This window comes from Cryptotermes secundus, unplaced genomic scaffold (genome assembly GCF_002891405.2).
Source record: "Cryptotermes secundus unplaced genomic scaffold, Csec_1.0 scaffold378, whole genome shotgun sequence".
Lineage (NCBI taxonomy): Eukaryota > Metazoa > Arthropoda > Insecta > Blattodea > Kalotermitidae > Cryptotermes > Cryptotermes secundus.
The window spans coordinates 436,529-451,787 of NW_019734966.1; the positions used below are offsets into that span (position 1 = coordinate 436,529).

The 15,259-nt window shown below is 40.6% G+C and overlaps 1 protein-coding gene across 1 annotated transcript in view; it reads right to left on the reverse strand.

The window, feature by feature from the left end:
• Positions 1-6,422: 6,422 nt before the first annotated feature.
• Positions 6,423-15,259, reverse strand: part of LOC111869070 (CLK4-associating serine/arginine rich protein) — a 46,535-nt gene continuing 37,698 nt past the window's right edge. Inside the window, exon 17 of the mRNA XM_023860272.2 lies at positions 6,423-7,553. Coding sequence (XP_023716040.1) covers positions 7,535-7,553 — 19 coding nt within the window. The 3' untranslated portion in view covers positions 6,423-7,534. The remainder of the gene's footprint in view (positions 7,554-15,259) is intronic.

Below are 15,259 nucleotides of genomic sequence, written 5' to 3' on the forward strand. Positions count from 1 at the left end.
TCACTTGATTACTTCGAATTTGCACATTGTTGTCACCAGTACACTTTTTGTACCGCTTAGGGCGCGGTCTGTTGAGTAAGTGTCGTTCTTACATTATGAGTTAGTTTAATTGGTTTAACTCCTCGATGCTATGACTAGGATTGAATGTGTTGGTTTATCAGCCTTGTTTTATCACACACAATAATGAAGATCACTGGATTGATGACGCTTGAACTTTGTAACGATTGGGGCACTGTTCCGTACGTTTCCACTTTAACTCCGCACCGTGCCAGAGACAAGCAATATGCGTCCGCATGCTACGACTACTAGCTCCGAACTGTGAATTAGGTAAATTGAAAATATCCAATGACTTCATCGGGACTTGAACCCCCGACCTTCCGGCTTGCAGCATAGTGCCTCAACCAACTACGCTACTGTGTGCCCCACTGTAAGTGCAATTACATAATGAAAACGTGGGTGTGTGATGTGCTGTAAGTCCACGACGAATCATTGGTCCCTTATTTTTGAAAGAAACCGTGAACTCTGACCGCTACGTTGAAGATATACTGAATCCGTTCTTCAATCAGTTGACTGTCGAAGAAAGACAATATGGGTATTTTCAGTAAGACAATGCTACAGCACATACGGCTAATGCATTCATGATCGCAATACGGGAAGTGTTTGATGACAGAATAATCAGCAGGGGACTGTGGGATCCCCAAATCTCAGTTTTTGCGATTTTTATCTTTGGGGAAACCTAAAGGGAAAAGTCTACAAGAATAATCCTCGCACCACTGATGCTATGCAGAATGAAATAACACGTTTAATTGGTTCAATTACCATGGGCCAACTTCAGAAAGTGTCGCATAATTTATCTATGCGATGCGAGGCATGTTTGCAAGCAGGAGTCACTTTCAGCACCTGTTATAAAGCACGATAAGTTTGTGTTGTTTTTACAGTATTCTTACAATGTGTGCATGTACAGAAACTGATGTGAGGGTATCAGCAACATGACTGCACTCTCGATAACTGGGAACGGCACAGTAGTCACGGAGGAACATTCCATCCGCTCTAAGAGTGCGTGCACGTTGATCAAGCGCTAATGGATCATTCCGCTATCGGCAGTTACAGCAGCAATCTGTGAGATTTGTTGTCCGATCGACGCTGCTGTCAGGTTTCCTCAATCACGGAACACTCCGTATAAGGCTATAATTAGTGCAGGTCTATGTCAATTAAACAACAATGATGATTATTATAATAATAAAAGTACTCATATTCTCTTACCTTAATGTTACAACCAGTCTCCATCCTGTATTCTTGTACAACATATATGAGGTTTCAGAAGAGGCAACAGTTCATCAAAACTATCAACACTCATTCTGCAATAATCAAAAATTTTTTATGGGTACTGTCTCAGTTCATGGTGAATGTGTAACATTTTCCTTTTAACAGATGTTCACTATAAATAGGGTGAACCCAATATTCCCGCTTCCTTTTTTCCTGAATCTTAACAACAATGCACTTACTAATATTATTGTATACACCCATGCTGCAACTGATCATTGACGTAATTGTAGACAACTCAAAATTGTATGCGCACACATCCCAAGACAGTCGTTGGGCTTCCATGATCGTGGAAAACTATCAGCCAACAATCGTTCAACTTAGAATTGCATGTGTATTAGGCCTAAGCGATATAGATACAATATGACTGTGTATTAAGGCAGACACAGGAAACATTCGACTGGCAAAGTGACAGCCACATGTGTAACTAACAGAAATGACATCAGGTATTCAAAGTGTGGGGCATAAGCTCTTCATGTATTGTTTCTTCTCATCATCAGGATTATATAACAATTTACGTATCAGAACAGCCCATGCTATAGGTGAGGTGGTTAGTCACCGGCTTCCTATTGCAGTGGCCCAGGTTGGATCGAAAGTAATTTCATGTGGGATTTATGGTGGACAAAGTGGCAGTAGGGCACTTTTCTGAAAGTATGGGATGACATAGAGATTAGGGTTAGGGGTGATTTGACAGTAATAGTATGGAAAGAAATTAAATGTAAACATGTTGACAGATATGGATCATTCTCTCCTATTTTGATACCAAATGTGTAATTGGTTGAACATCCATTTTCTCCTAATCCAATCCCTCTTCATTTTTGTTATAGACATGCATCAAAGAAAATGTTTATGCTGTAGTACGAGACTGTGATGAGATCAAATGCATCATGATACATGGCTGTCAACCAGAAAATTAGTTTATGTCAGGGACTCTGATCCCTCTACGAAGCTGGTGGTAACTTTGAGTAGTTCTTATGAAGAAATAATGTAGGGAGGTCCCTATTACACCGTCAGAAATTTGTGCCAATAACCGATCTTCAGATCCAGGTTTGAGAACCATTTGACTCCAGCAACCATGTCCAATATGTTGTCACTCCTAGGTGCTGCGAAACAGTTTTTCTTCATATCATCATTCACTTTCCTGTAGTCTACACAGAAGCAGAGATTCCTGTTTTTCTTCTGGATGGGAGATGACCAGAGGCTGACTGACTCTTCAATAATCTGACGTCGCCGCATTTCCTCGAGCATCTTGCTCACTTCTGCCCGTTTCACTAGAGGGGAGCCTCCTCTGGTGTTGTCCAATAAGTCGAGCCTCTCCAGCATCAGTGCTATGGTACTCTGTTGCCCTGTCCAGAATCACTGCTGTTGCAGACGTTTCTGTACTTCCAGATTAGTTCTTCACAAACTTGGATTTTTTCATCATTTAAGTTTGAGTATGAGTACGAGGGGTGAGCCATAAAAACCGGCCCTCACACTGCGACCTTCAATGATCTATTGTGCTTCCCCTTTGGGTTAACCCTTTATTAATCCTACACTTCGAATGACATGTGGGACTTTATTTATGGGGGTGTCACAAAAGTCACTTGGTTCCATGAAGAACTGACCGTGGTGGCAATATCTTAGATAAGCTATAGCATCACAACCACATAAGACGTGTGTGCCTGATTCATCTTCTTGTAGGCACCTTTCACAAGTTGAGTCATCTCTAAGTCAAAGTTTGAAAAGGTGCCCTTTTAGGTGGCAGTGTCCAGTAAATAATCCTACCACCCATCTTAATTGATCTCTGTTTAATTTAACAAGTCCCTTGTTCTTTTGTGATTTCTGTTAGTCCAGTCCCTGATCACTTTCTTGGCAACTCCAATTGAGATGCTGCAAGCTGGTTCAGGTCCTATGAACGGTTGTTCAGATCCTTTTCTTGCCAGCTGATCTGCGATTTCATTCCCAGCAATACCCTCATGGCCTGGCACCCATATCAGCTGAACTCTGTTATGTCTGGCCAGTTGTGTGAGGGATTGGTGGCAACCCCAAACCAATTTTGAAGTGATTTGGTATGTATCAAGTGCTTTGATTGAAACTTGACTATCTGATACAATATAGATAGTCCTATTTTTGTAGTTTCTATCTAAATTCTTAACTGCGCATGCCTTAATGGCATACACTTCTACCAGGAATACTGTTTTATACTGACCAAGGCTGAAACTACATTTCCACCCTGTTCCATCACAATACACTCCACCTCCAGTGCCTTTATGTTGGAACCATCTGTATACCAGATTAGTCCCCCCCTTTCTATCAGGTTGAAACCCCTCTTTCCATTCACNGTAAGCACCTGAAGATGGCATTATTATGCCGAAACATGTAGTGCGAGGGAGAGAAGGAGATAAATGAGTGTATGCACTGCAAGACGGATTAAATAAATCATGGACTTAAATCAGTGCAACAGGACGCTAAAATATAACATTATAACATGTTTCGATGATTTTATCAGATCCCATCTGTAGGATGGGTTCCTTTTTCATGTCCTGAATCATGTATGCATGTCCAAAACCTTCAGATTTAGGTCTCCAATGATCATTGCAATGTAATCTGTAATTTCTTAACTTGACCTCTGCTTCCATCTGCAGATGCAGTGGGGGAAGTCCTAGTAGGATTTCCATTGCAGCTATTCTCATTGCTCCCATAATTCCCAAGAGGTCATCCTTTGCAATTTGCTTAGTTCAGCCTGACTTGTTTTAAGTTTAACTCTAGGCCACCATATGGTGGCAGCATAGGTAATTATGGGTCTTACTACAGCAGTGTATATCCAATACACCACCTTTGGTTTCAGTCCCAGGTTTTTCCAAACGTGCCTCAGCATGTCCAGAAGGCCTTATAGGCCTTGTTAATAGCCTTGACCAGCTGTTTTTTTCCATGTCAGTCCCTTGCCTAATGTTATTTCAAGGTACTTGAGTTCACTGAATAGCCGGATTGCTTGACTGAAGAGGACTGGTTCCTTAAGCCCCTTGATATCCCTCTTCCTAGTGAAGGGTATAATTACCATCTTGTTTGGACTGATACACAACTTTGTTCTTTTGCACCACTGTTGAAGTGTGTGCAGGGCTGTTTGTAAGACCTCTGACATAGTGTAAGGGAGTTTCCCATTGATTAGGATTGCTATATCAGCAGCATATCCTACTGTGAAATGACCTTTACTGTTGAGCTCCCAAAGATCATTTATGATCAGGCTCCACAGCAGAGGGAGAGAACACCTCCCTGCCGACTCTCTCAGGGTCTCTCCAGACAATGTAGCACTTATGTTCCGCTGCGTCAAGTGGAGGTCACCAATTTGACTGGTTCAGTATGCTATTCAGATAAACATGTTACCTCTATCTTCAGAATCTGGGATTAAGCCAAGCAAGAAACCAACAGAGCTAGCCACCTGCTTCTGCTGGTTTCTTGCTTGGCTTACTCTTCAAGCCAGAAAATGGAGGCGACATGTTTCTCTGAAATATTGGGCTTTCTCTGAACTACACAGCATTTGACTTTTGTTGTACAGTCACTCAGGATGAGATCAGAGGCATTTATGAGGGAGGCGAGAAAGACATTCAAAATTTTAGTTGGTAAACCTGAAGAGGAAGTACTGCTTGGAGGACCACAGTGTAGTTGGAAGGATATACTCAAAATGAGTCTGCTCTGCACAGTCCTCTAACCCATTCAGAAGAAAAACGAGTCTAAAAGCTATCAGAATACAGATGATATAGCAGTTGCACTGACAATATCAACACACTGTTACAATGACTTCTATACAAGTGTTAACGGGAGAATGCAAACAGAACCAAGTCATTCCTGTTGACATTACCCCACAAGCACTGAAGTTAAGGGACAACTGGAAATACATATTATGTAAAACCAAATAAGTTTACATTGTATTATGTTCATGAAATAGCTTAACACAGTGAAACAAACCAATGGATTCGAACACTAAATGAAGGAAAATTTTAAATAAAGGTAATTTAATAATAGAGTTTATCAACTTCAAATAATTGAAACAGGACAATAAATGAGAAAAAACCTTCAATGGGAATTCCAGTGTACTATAATTTCAATTTGACAAATTCAAACACTTTCTTACACAGTAATCTGATTGAGGTACCATGCTACAAGCTGGGAGGTCATGGGTTCAAATCCTCATGTCACTAGATTTTTCAATTAACCTCATCCTTCCAGACACACTATGGCACTGGAGTCGACTCAGCCTCTATCACAAATGAGTACCAGGAATCTTCCTTGGGGTAAAAAGCGGCCAGCACATAAGGCTGGCAGCCTCACCACCATTTGTGAGCCAAATGTCTAGAAAATGTGGTGGCCTTAACATCTCAAAACCCTATGGGCCTCCATGGCCTGTTACAGTGATCATTTTACCTTTACCTTTGTAGAAGCAGGCTCCAAATTGCACATTGGTTGTGTACAAGGTGTGACAATTTAATTCTTGGAATGGCCACAGCATGTCACTGGGGTGTTGAGTCAGGCAAACTCACTTACCCAAGCACATTTATACATGTTCCAACTTGCATTTACATGAGCCACAGACCAAATGAGTCATCTGTTTCCAAGCAGAAGAGGAAGTAGTATATGTCCATGGTATACTGTTGGTGGAAAAATGAATAACAAGAACCTGGAGCAGTGGACAAACATCCAGTTTTGTGTGAAGATTGGTAAAGGTGCTACTGAAACTCTAGCCCAATGAATAGTGGTTTACGGTGAATACACTATGAAGAAATCAAGTGTCTCTGAATGACAAAGGAAGTTGAAGGAAGGGTGAGATGTGCAAGATGACCCAAGAAGTGGGCAGCTAAAAAAACAAGGGACGGATGCAAATGTGGACAGAGTACGAACCTTGGTGGGCTCAGATCGAAGATTAGGTATGAGACTAATATCAGAAGAACTTAATATGAATGGGGAAACAATGCAACTGATTATTATGTAGGATTTGGGGATGAGAAAAATTTCTGCAAGGATGGTGCCTCAAATCTTGACAGATGACCAGAAACATCAGCTTCACATGTCATCTGATCTTTTACACAATGCAGGGATGTTTGATATGGTCATTACTGTTGATGAAATATGTTTTCAATATTACCTGGAAACAAAACGCCAGAGCATGCAGTGGAAAACACAGAATTCACCTTGGCCGAAAAAAGCATGCATGTCTCACTCACAGTTCAAGATCATGCATGTGTGTTTCTTTGATCACAAGAGGATGGTCTGCTATCAATCCAATAATTCAATGCACAAGGACAAACACTAAATCAACAGTGTTATTTGGAAGTGCTGACAAGGTTATGGGGATCTGTTCAGAGGAAAAGACCTGAACTCTGTCCTGACAAGTGGGTTCTCTACCATGACAATGCCCCTGCACATGATGTGTTAAGAATTTGTGAGGTCCTGGCTAAGAAATCCATTACAAAAATGGACTATCCACCTTATTCACCTGACTTGGCCCCCTGAGATTTTTGGCTCTTTCCATAATTAAAAAATGCCCTGAAGGGGCAAAGATTTGCTGACATTCCTGACATCCAACACAACATGACTTTACTGTGAGCTATTCTTGAAAATGATTTTCAAGACTGTATCCAGCAGTGGCACCATCATCTCACAAAGTGCATAGCTTCACAAGGAGAGTATTTCAAAGGGGACAGCAGCCAATAATGCAGAGGTAAGCCAATTTTGTTTTCACAGGGTTATTCCAGGAATTAAATTGTTGCACCTTGTCTATTTAGATATAAGGTAACAAGTTATGCAGCTTTTAACAGCAGCAGCCAGATTTCAGTGAACGAAACAACTGATGTAACAAGCACGATCCATTTGTCAGCACTTTTGCCATTATAGTACATACTTCTACTTCTGAAGTCAGAGCCCTTCAATCTATATAAATGCCTGCTTATCACTGCTGCCTTTCAAGATAATTAGGTACATTAACAAAAGGCAGGAGCTGTAAGCTTTAATTTAGGGAATGAAAAAGGTTCTTCCATTTTTATTTCTAAATTGAACTTAATTTGCAAGCTAAATACACAAACATGTACAGTCAAAAGAAATGTTTCTATGCTGGATTTGCTAAGAACACTGAAACAAACATTAGGAAATAATGCATAATGTAGACTTCACATCACTCAATTTTCCTTATTCACCAACACTGGCATATTCACGAAGAAACAAAATGTAGTACCATCCCTCAGTAGTCGACAAGAGGTCTGAAACAACAAACCACTACCAGTAAATTCAAACTTAATACAGTGGACTCGCAATATAAGGAGAATGGCTTATAACAAGAACATTATAATGAGAAAAACCACTGCCACCATCAATAAGTTAATATTACATATATGGAAACATGTCACATAAAAAGAGGACACTTTCATCTTAACAAAAGATTTCTATCCAACCAAACCATACCCTGCACTTTCACTTTATCTGAGACAGAAGTGCTTAGCGTGCAGAGCCATTCAAATTCACAATGGAAAAACACCAATCTATAGTTGCAAATGTATATGTATAAGTGTGAGAAAATCTTTGACTTTTTGCAGTTCAGATTATAATGAAGATGTCAAAAGATGCTGAATTATTCATGGTTTATTTCCTGTTTAAATTATAAGCATTTGAAGCAACTTAGGATTGTTCACATGATGTTAACTCTTCAGGCACATCCAATGTCTTATTGCCTGCAGATACCATTACCTTAAAAAAATCTTGAGTAGCTGTACAATTGGCGGCTTCACAAGATGCACTCAGCTCCATAAAGTTAGTTTAGTTACCTTAAAAAAAACAGTAACATATGGGGAAAGTGCAGTGGACATTGAGCATGTTTCATTTCTACCCATATGAGTATGAGTATGGGGGGTGAGCCATAAAACTGGCCCTCCCACTGTGACCTTCAATGATCTATTGTGCTTCCCTTTTGGATTAACCCTTTATTAATCCTACACTTGGAATGAAATGTAGGACATTATTTATGGGGGCATCATAAAAGTCACTTGGTTCCATGAAGAACTGACCCAGGTGGCAAAATGTTAAGTAAGCTATGGCCTCACCATCACATAAGATGTGCGTGGCTGATTCATCTTCTTGTAGGCACCTTTCACAAGTTGGATCCTCTGTCAGCCCCAGTTTGGAAAGGTGTCCTTTTAGGTGCCAGTGCCCAGTAAGTAATCCTACCACCCATCTTAATTGTTCCTTGTTTAATTTTAACGGTCCCTCGTTCTTTTGGTAGAGGGTCCTGACATAAATCCTTTTGCCTGTTTGAGTCCAGTTGTGGATTCCCAGTGTTTTTTGTGATTTCTGTTAGTCCAGTCCCTGATCACTTTCTTGGCAACTCCAATTGAGATGCCACTAGCTGGTTCAGGTGTTCAGATCCTGTTCTTGCCGGCTGATCTGCAGTATCATTCCCCGCAATCCTCTCCTACTGAGATGCCGCAAGCTGTTCAGATCCTGTTCTTACCATCTGATCTGTGGTTTAAATCCCTGCAATACCCTCCTACTGAGATGCTGCAAGCTGGTTCAGATGTTCAGATCCTGTTCTTGCCAGGTGATCTGCGGTTTCATTCACTGCAATACTCTCCTACTGAGATGCCGCAAGCTGACTCAGATCCTGTGAATGGCTGTTCAGATCCTGCTCTTGCCATCTGATCTGTGGTTTAATTCCCTGCAATACCCTCCTACTGAGATGCCGCAAGCTGGTTCAGGTCATATGAACAGCTGTTCAGATCCTGTTCTTGCCAGCTGATCTGTGGTTTCATTCCTAGCAATACTCTCCTACTGAGATGCTGCAAGCTGGTTCAGATCCTGTTCTTGCCAGCTGATCTCCCTTTTATTTCTACCCATAGCTTTTGTTCTGATAAATATTTAGCAAGTTCACATGATTTCTGCACGAGGTGAATGAAGAAATCACTTTTAGTAAAACTCCTCAGTACCAATGTCACACACAGAGAGACGGACAAACAGATAAGGTAATTTGGGTACTTTCACAAGTACTCACTGCAAACACACAAAAAATAATAAATAATCTCATCCCTGCATTCATTTTAAATCTCAAAAGATTATGGACTTCAACCATTTTCAGGCACTACAAGTTATTCTTTATATGAACATTTTTATAAATCGTATACATTTCCATTATACTGAGGTCACACTGTGCTATATTTATCTATAAGTTGCAGCACCTCAGTTTCACAGTTGATATTTTAGTACATTTCCCATTTGTGTTACATTTCTGAGAATTTTCGAACCATCATTCAGGTTCAAACTGCACATTTTTCAACAGCCATTGTAATGAGATTATGGACCAAATTATTATTAGGATCATCCATTCCACTTTGTGTTGGGTCCAGTTACAGCCACATGTTCCTCACCTGCAGTAACAGAATTAATTTAATGGAATCGTTTCATAGTGCCCAAGTCAGACACAGTTGAAACTAATCACATTAATGGGAAGCCACAAATACACAACTCAGGCCTAATGTCCACAATAAGAATATACAATTTTTCATATATGCTTGAGTTACATAATATATTACTCAGTCAGGTATTTCTGCTAAAACTCCATATTTAGGTGAATATATATATACGTGGGGCAATCCTAAAGTTTCCAAAATTTGAATTTTGCGCGCGAATGGTTATGAGTTCATCGAAATACCGCTAGGTGTCTCCTCACACATCCTTCTTGAATCAGTGTGCAAGCGGCATCGAGTTGAGTGGTTGGGTTTATTGTTGGTGACCGTATTTCCACTATTGTGTTTCTGTGAGTTTGAGGTTTTGCGATGGCTGTCCTGAGAGCAGCGTGTCTGTATAAAGTTTTGTTTCAAACTTGGGAAAAGCGCTGCAGAAACACACCAAATGTTGAAGCAAGCTTTTGTGAAAACAGTTTAGGCCAGACACAAACTTATGACTGGTATGAGCGTTTCAAAAATGGCTGAACATTGACTGATGGTGACAGTTGTTCAGGACGGCTGTCAACTGGCACACCAGAAAATGTCGCAAAAGTTAGGGATCTGATTCTGCAAGATCATAGACTGACCATCCAAGACCTCTGTAACACCTTGGGACTAAGTTATGGTACATGTCAACAAATTCTGTCAGAGGAACTGAACATAAGGAGGATTGCGGCGAAGTTTGTGCCATGACTGCTGCAAAATGAACAGAAGCAGCATCGCTTGGAAGTCTGCAGGGAACTTCAGCAACAGCTTCAAGAGGATCCAAACTTTCTTTTGAAGGTTGTCACTGGTGATGAAAGTTGGGTTTATGGCTACGACCCTGAAAGCAAGCAGCAATCGTAGCAATGGAAGAGCCCTTCTTAACCTCGGCCAAAAAAAGCTTGACAAGTCAAGAGCAACATTAAGTCCATGTTTATCTGTTTTTTTGATATTGACGGGATTGTTCATAAGGACATCATCCCTCCTGGTCAGAGAGTGAAAAAAGTGTTCTGTCGTGATGTTCTAAGGTGATTGAGGGAGAACATGAGGAGAAAAGGTCCAGAGAAGTGGCACACAAACGACTGGGTACTCCACCATGACAACGCACGACTGCATACGGCTTACACTGTGCAGGAATTTTTGGCTAAAAACAAGATGGCAGTTGTTCCCCACCCACCGTACTCGCCAGACTTAGCTCCATGTGACTTCTTTCTCTTTCCCAAGATGAAAATCAAGTTGAAGGGGCGAAGATTTGATACAGCTGAGGAAATTCAAGCAGAAACGCAGACGGTACTAAACACCCTAACAAAGAAAGACTTCCAGGATGCATTTGAAAAGTGGCAGAAACACTGGGATCGGTGTATGCGCTCCCAAGGGGACTACTTTGAAGGTGATGGTGCAGAATAAGATCTAGGTAAGATGTAATAGTTTTTATTAATATATTTCGGGAACTTTTGAATTGCAACATGTATATATTATATATACAGAGTGACAGGATTATAAAAACCTATCATTCAAAAACCCATGTAAGGTGGGTCCCTTGTCACCATGGCATGGTGCAGCCTCAGGTTGCGGATGGAGGAGACACCCTCCAGGTTTGGGGGGAAACTGTGAATATACTGAATAAGCAGTCACGGACAGCAGACAAAGGGTGGTCCTATAGCTTGGGGATTGGGCGTGGGGATTACAACTCCTCACCGTAAAAAATAATCACGTTACGAAAATGAACATAAAGCCTCGGACCTGGACGGATCCTCTGGATAAATGACCTAGACTAAAGAAAATGGACATGAGATTCAGTATGTGGAATGCCAGGTGTTATGTATAGGGCAGGTGTGCTCTGGGCAGTGGCAGAAGAAAACTTAAAATATAAATTAGATTTAGCAGGAGTACAGGTCAGATGGGACGGAGGTGGCATCAAACCTTCAGGTGAATATACATTTTTCTACGGAAAGGGGAATGAAAATCATGAATTAGGTACAGGTTTTTTCATACATAAGAGAATTGTATCAGCGGTTAAGAGAGTAGAGTTTGTTAGTGATAGGAGATCACATATAATATTAAAGGTCGCTGGTGTGATATCATCATTATGAATGTTCATGCCCCAACAGAAGATAAAATTGATGACATAAAGGACAAGTTCTATGAAGAACTAGAACATGTATTTGATAAATTCCCGAAGTACCCTATGAAAATTTTATTAGATTTCAATGTCAAAGTAGGGAGGGAAGACATTTTCAAACCAACGACTGGGAATGAGAGTTTGCATGAAATTATAACAATAATGGAGTTAGAAGAGTAAACTTTGCCACATCAAAAAATCTTACTGTCAAAAGTACAATGTTCCAGCATCATAACATCCATAAATTTACTTGGACATCTCCTGATGGGAAGATACACAATCAAATAGACCATATTTTGATAGACAGGAGACAGCACTCAAGTATACTTGATGTCCAATCATTCGGGGCAACAGATTGTGATACTGACCAGTACCTGGTGGTGGCAAAGGTTAGTGAAAGACTGGCAGTGAGCAAACAAACAACACACACAGTTCATATGGAGAGGTTCAGTCTCAAGAAATTAAACAAGGTAGAGGGCAAAGAGCAGTATTGTGTTGAAATCTCAAATAGGTTCATAGCTTTTGAAAACTTGGAAACTGAGGTGGATGTTAATAAAGCTTGGGAAACTATTAGAGAGAATATGAAAATGTCTGCCAAAGAGAGTCTAGGTTATTATGAACTGAAGAAGCATAAGCCATGGTTTGATGAATGATGCTCAGAATTATTAAACAAAAGAAAACAAGCCAAACTGCAATGGTTACAGGATCCAAGTGAGCTAAATGGGGGATAATCTGAAAAATATAAGACGTGAAACCAAAAGGCATTTCAAGAAAAAAAGAGGAAATATCTGAAAGACAAAATTGATGAGCTTGCAATGAACAGTAAGACTAAAAACATTAGAGACCTACATAGAAGAATAAATGACTTCACGAGGGGTTACCAGCCTAGAAGTAACTTAGTGAAGGATGAGAACAGTGTGCTTGCAGATTCCCACAACATTTTGAATAGGTGGAGGAACTACTTCTCTGTTACTGAATGTACATAAGGTCACTGACGTTAGGCAGACAGAAATCCATACAGCAGAGCTGTCAGTGCCTGAACCTAGCCCTTTTGAGGTTGAAAGTGCTACTGCAAAATTGAAATGGTATAAATCAATAGGTAGTGATCAAATTCCAGCAGGAGGGGAAATATTACATTCTAAGATCCATAAGCTAATTACTTCTATATGGCATAAGGAAAAATTGCCTGATCAGTGGAAGGAGTCTATTACTGTACCAGTCCACAAGGGTGGTGATAAAACTGACTATAGCAATTATCGGGGGATATCACTGCTATCAACTTCAAACAAAACTGTACCCAATATTCTTCTCTCAAGGTTAAGTCCACACACACAGATTAAATTATTGGTGATAATCAGTTTTGGTTTCAATGTAACAGGTCAACTACAGATCAGATCTTTTGCATTTGTCAGATATTGGAAAAAAAATGGGAGTACAATGAGACAGTACATCAGCTATTCATACACTTCAAGAAAGCCTATGATTCTTGTAGGAGGGAAGTATTTTATAATATTATGATAGAGTTTGGGATACCCATGAAACTACGAGGGTTGGAACTTTAATAGTGGCAACTATTTATTTACAACTGATACCAAATAGATGCATGTTTCAAAGTTTTACTGCCCTTCAATATAGTCACCAGCATTGTGTACAACCCGTTGCCAGTGATGTGGAAGTCACAGGATACATTTAGCAGCGCCTGTTGTGTTGACAGTTCGAATGGAGCAGTCTACTGCCTGAAGAATCTCTGGAACAGTTCTGAAGCAAATGCCACGAAGTGGTTCCTTCATCTTAGGAATCAAGTCAAAGTCACAAGGGCTTAAGTCTGAGGAGTATGGTGTATGGTACAGCACTTCCCACCCCCATCGATCGAACAAATCAGCCACAGCTTGCGCTGCATGCGGCTGAACACTGTCCTGCAAAATGATGAGTGGGGTCTGCAGAAAGTGTCGCCGCTTCTTTCTCAAAGCTGGTCGCAGGTTGTGTTCCAAAAATGAACAGTAATACTGCACATTGACGGTCTGCTGTCAAGGAATGGTATGCATTAGGATAACACCATCACAGTCATACACGAGAATCACCATAACTTTCACATTGCTCGGGTTATGGCGAACTCTTGATTTTCGTGGTGACCTATAATGACGCCATTCGTTCGATTGGCATTTCATCTGTGGCTCATACAATTTGGCCCATGTTTCATCCTGTGTAATGATATGGCATAAGAAAGCCCCTCCTTCGCACTCATAGTGCTCCAAGTGGTTACGAGCAGCATCGTATCATAGCCATTTCTGCATTTCCGTCAAATCATGTGGAGCCCATCATGATGCAATTTTTCTCATGCCCAGGCGTTCCTTCAGAATGTGAAGCACAGCCATATGCGCTAATCCTGTCTCTCAGGTCAGCTCACAAATCGTATAGCGTCAATCACTCTCCAGTAACGCAGAAAGAGCATACACTTCTTCACTGACACTAGGATGACCTGGTCAACGCACTTCTGCCACACTTTGGTGTCCCTCGCTGAAGGCTCTTACCCACCTTGCCACTGTTCTGTAAGGCAATGGAGATTCCTCGCAAGCCTCTTGAAGACCTTGATGACACTGCTTTGCTGTACGGCCTCTGGCACATTCAATCTTAATCATACTCCCATGTTCCTGTCTCGAAAACATCGCGACAACACTACATTAGACTGCCAGCTAATATGAGGCTCTGTTCTCCTTGTCACTGTGCATGCGTGTGATGTGGGAAGGGAGAGTCCATTTGCTCTGAGGTAAGGTAGGTATGTAACTAATGTGTGGTATAAGTGACATTATTTGGCTCTGTTGCATGGCATCTCTACAGCAGTGTTGCCACTATTAAAGTGTAAACCCTCATAGTTAAGCTGTTTAAAATGTTTACAATATTATATTTAAGCATCCTGTTGCACTCCATACGATAAATGATATAATGATACAAATTCCGTCCCAAGTGCAAACAATATATTGTGTCCTTGATCTTGTTCCGCTACACTACATGTTTCAGCCTCAGACGGCCATCATCAGGTGTATAACACACGTAGTAAAGAATAACAGCGGCACGCACACAGGAAGACTACACAGGATAACACCTATACAGTGTGGAAACAAGAACTAGCCGCTGCAGCACTTTTGACATAGGGTGAGTAACCCTAACAATTTTAAATTTAAAATTTTGAGAAAATTTTTAAAGGATTTTAAAATTAGAACTAAAGATTTTATAGTGCTACTACAGATACGTCAAAATTAACGTGTGTAAAATAATCTACAAACCAGACAGATATCAATGAAGTAGATGCTGATAATAACAAGGAAAGTGTTTTAAATGTTAAATTTTGGGCTGAGTGCAGTGTGACAGC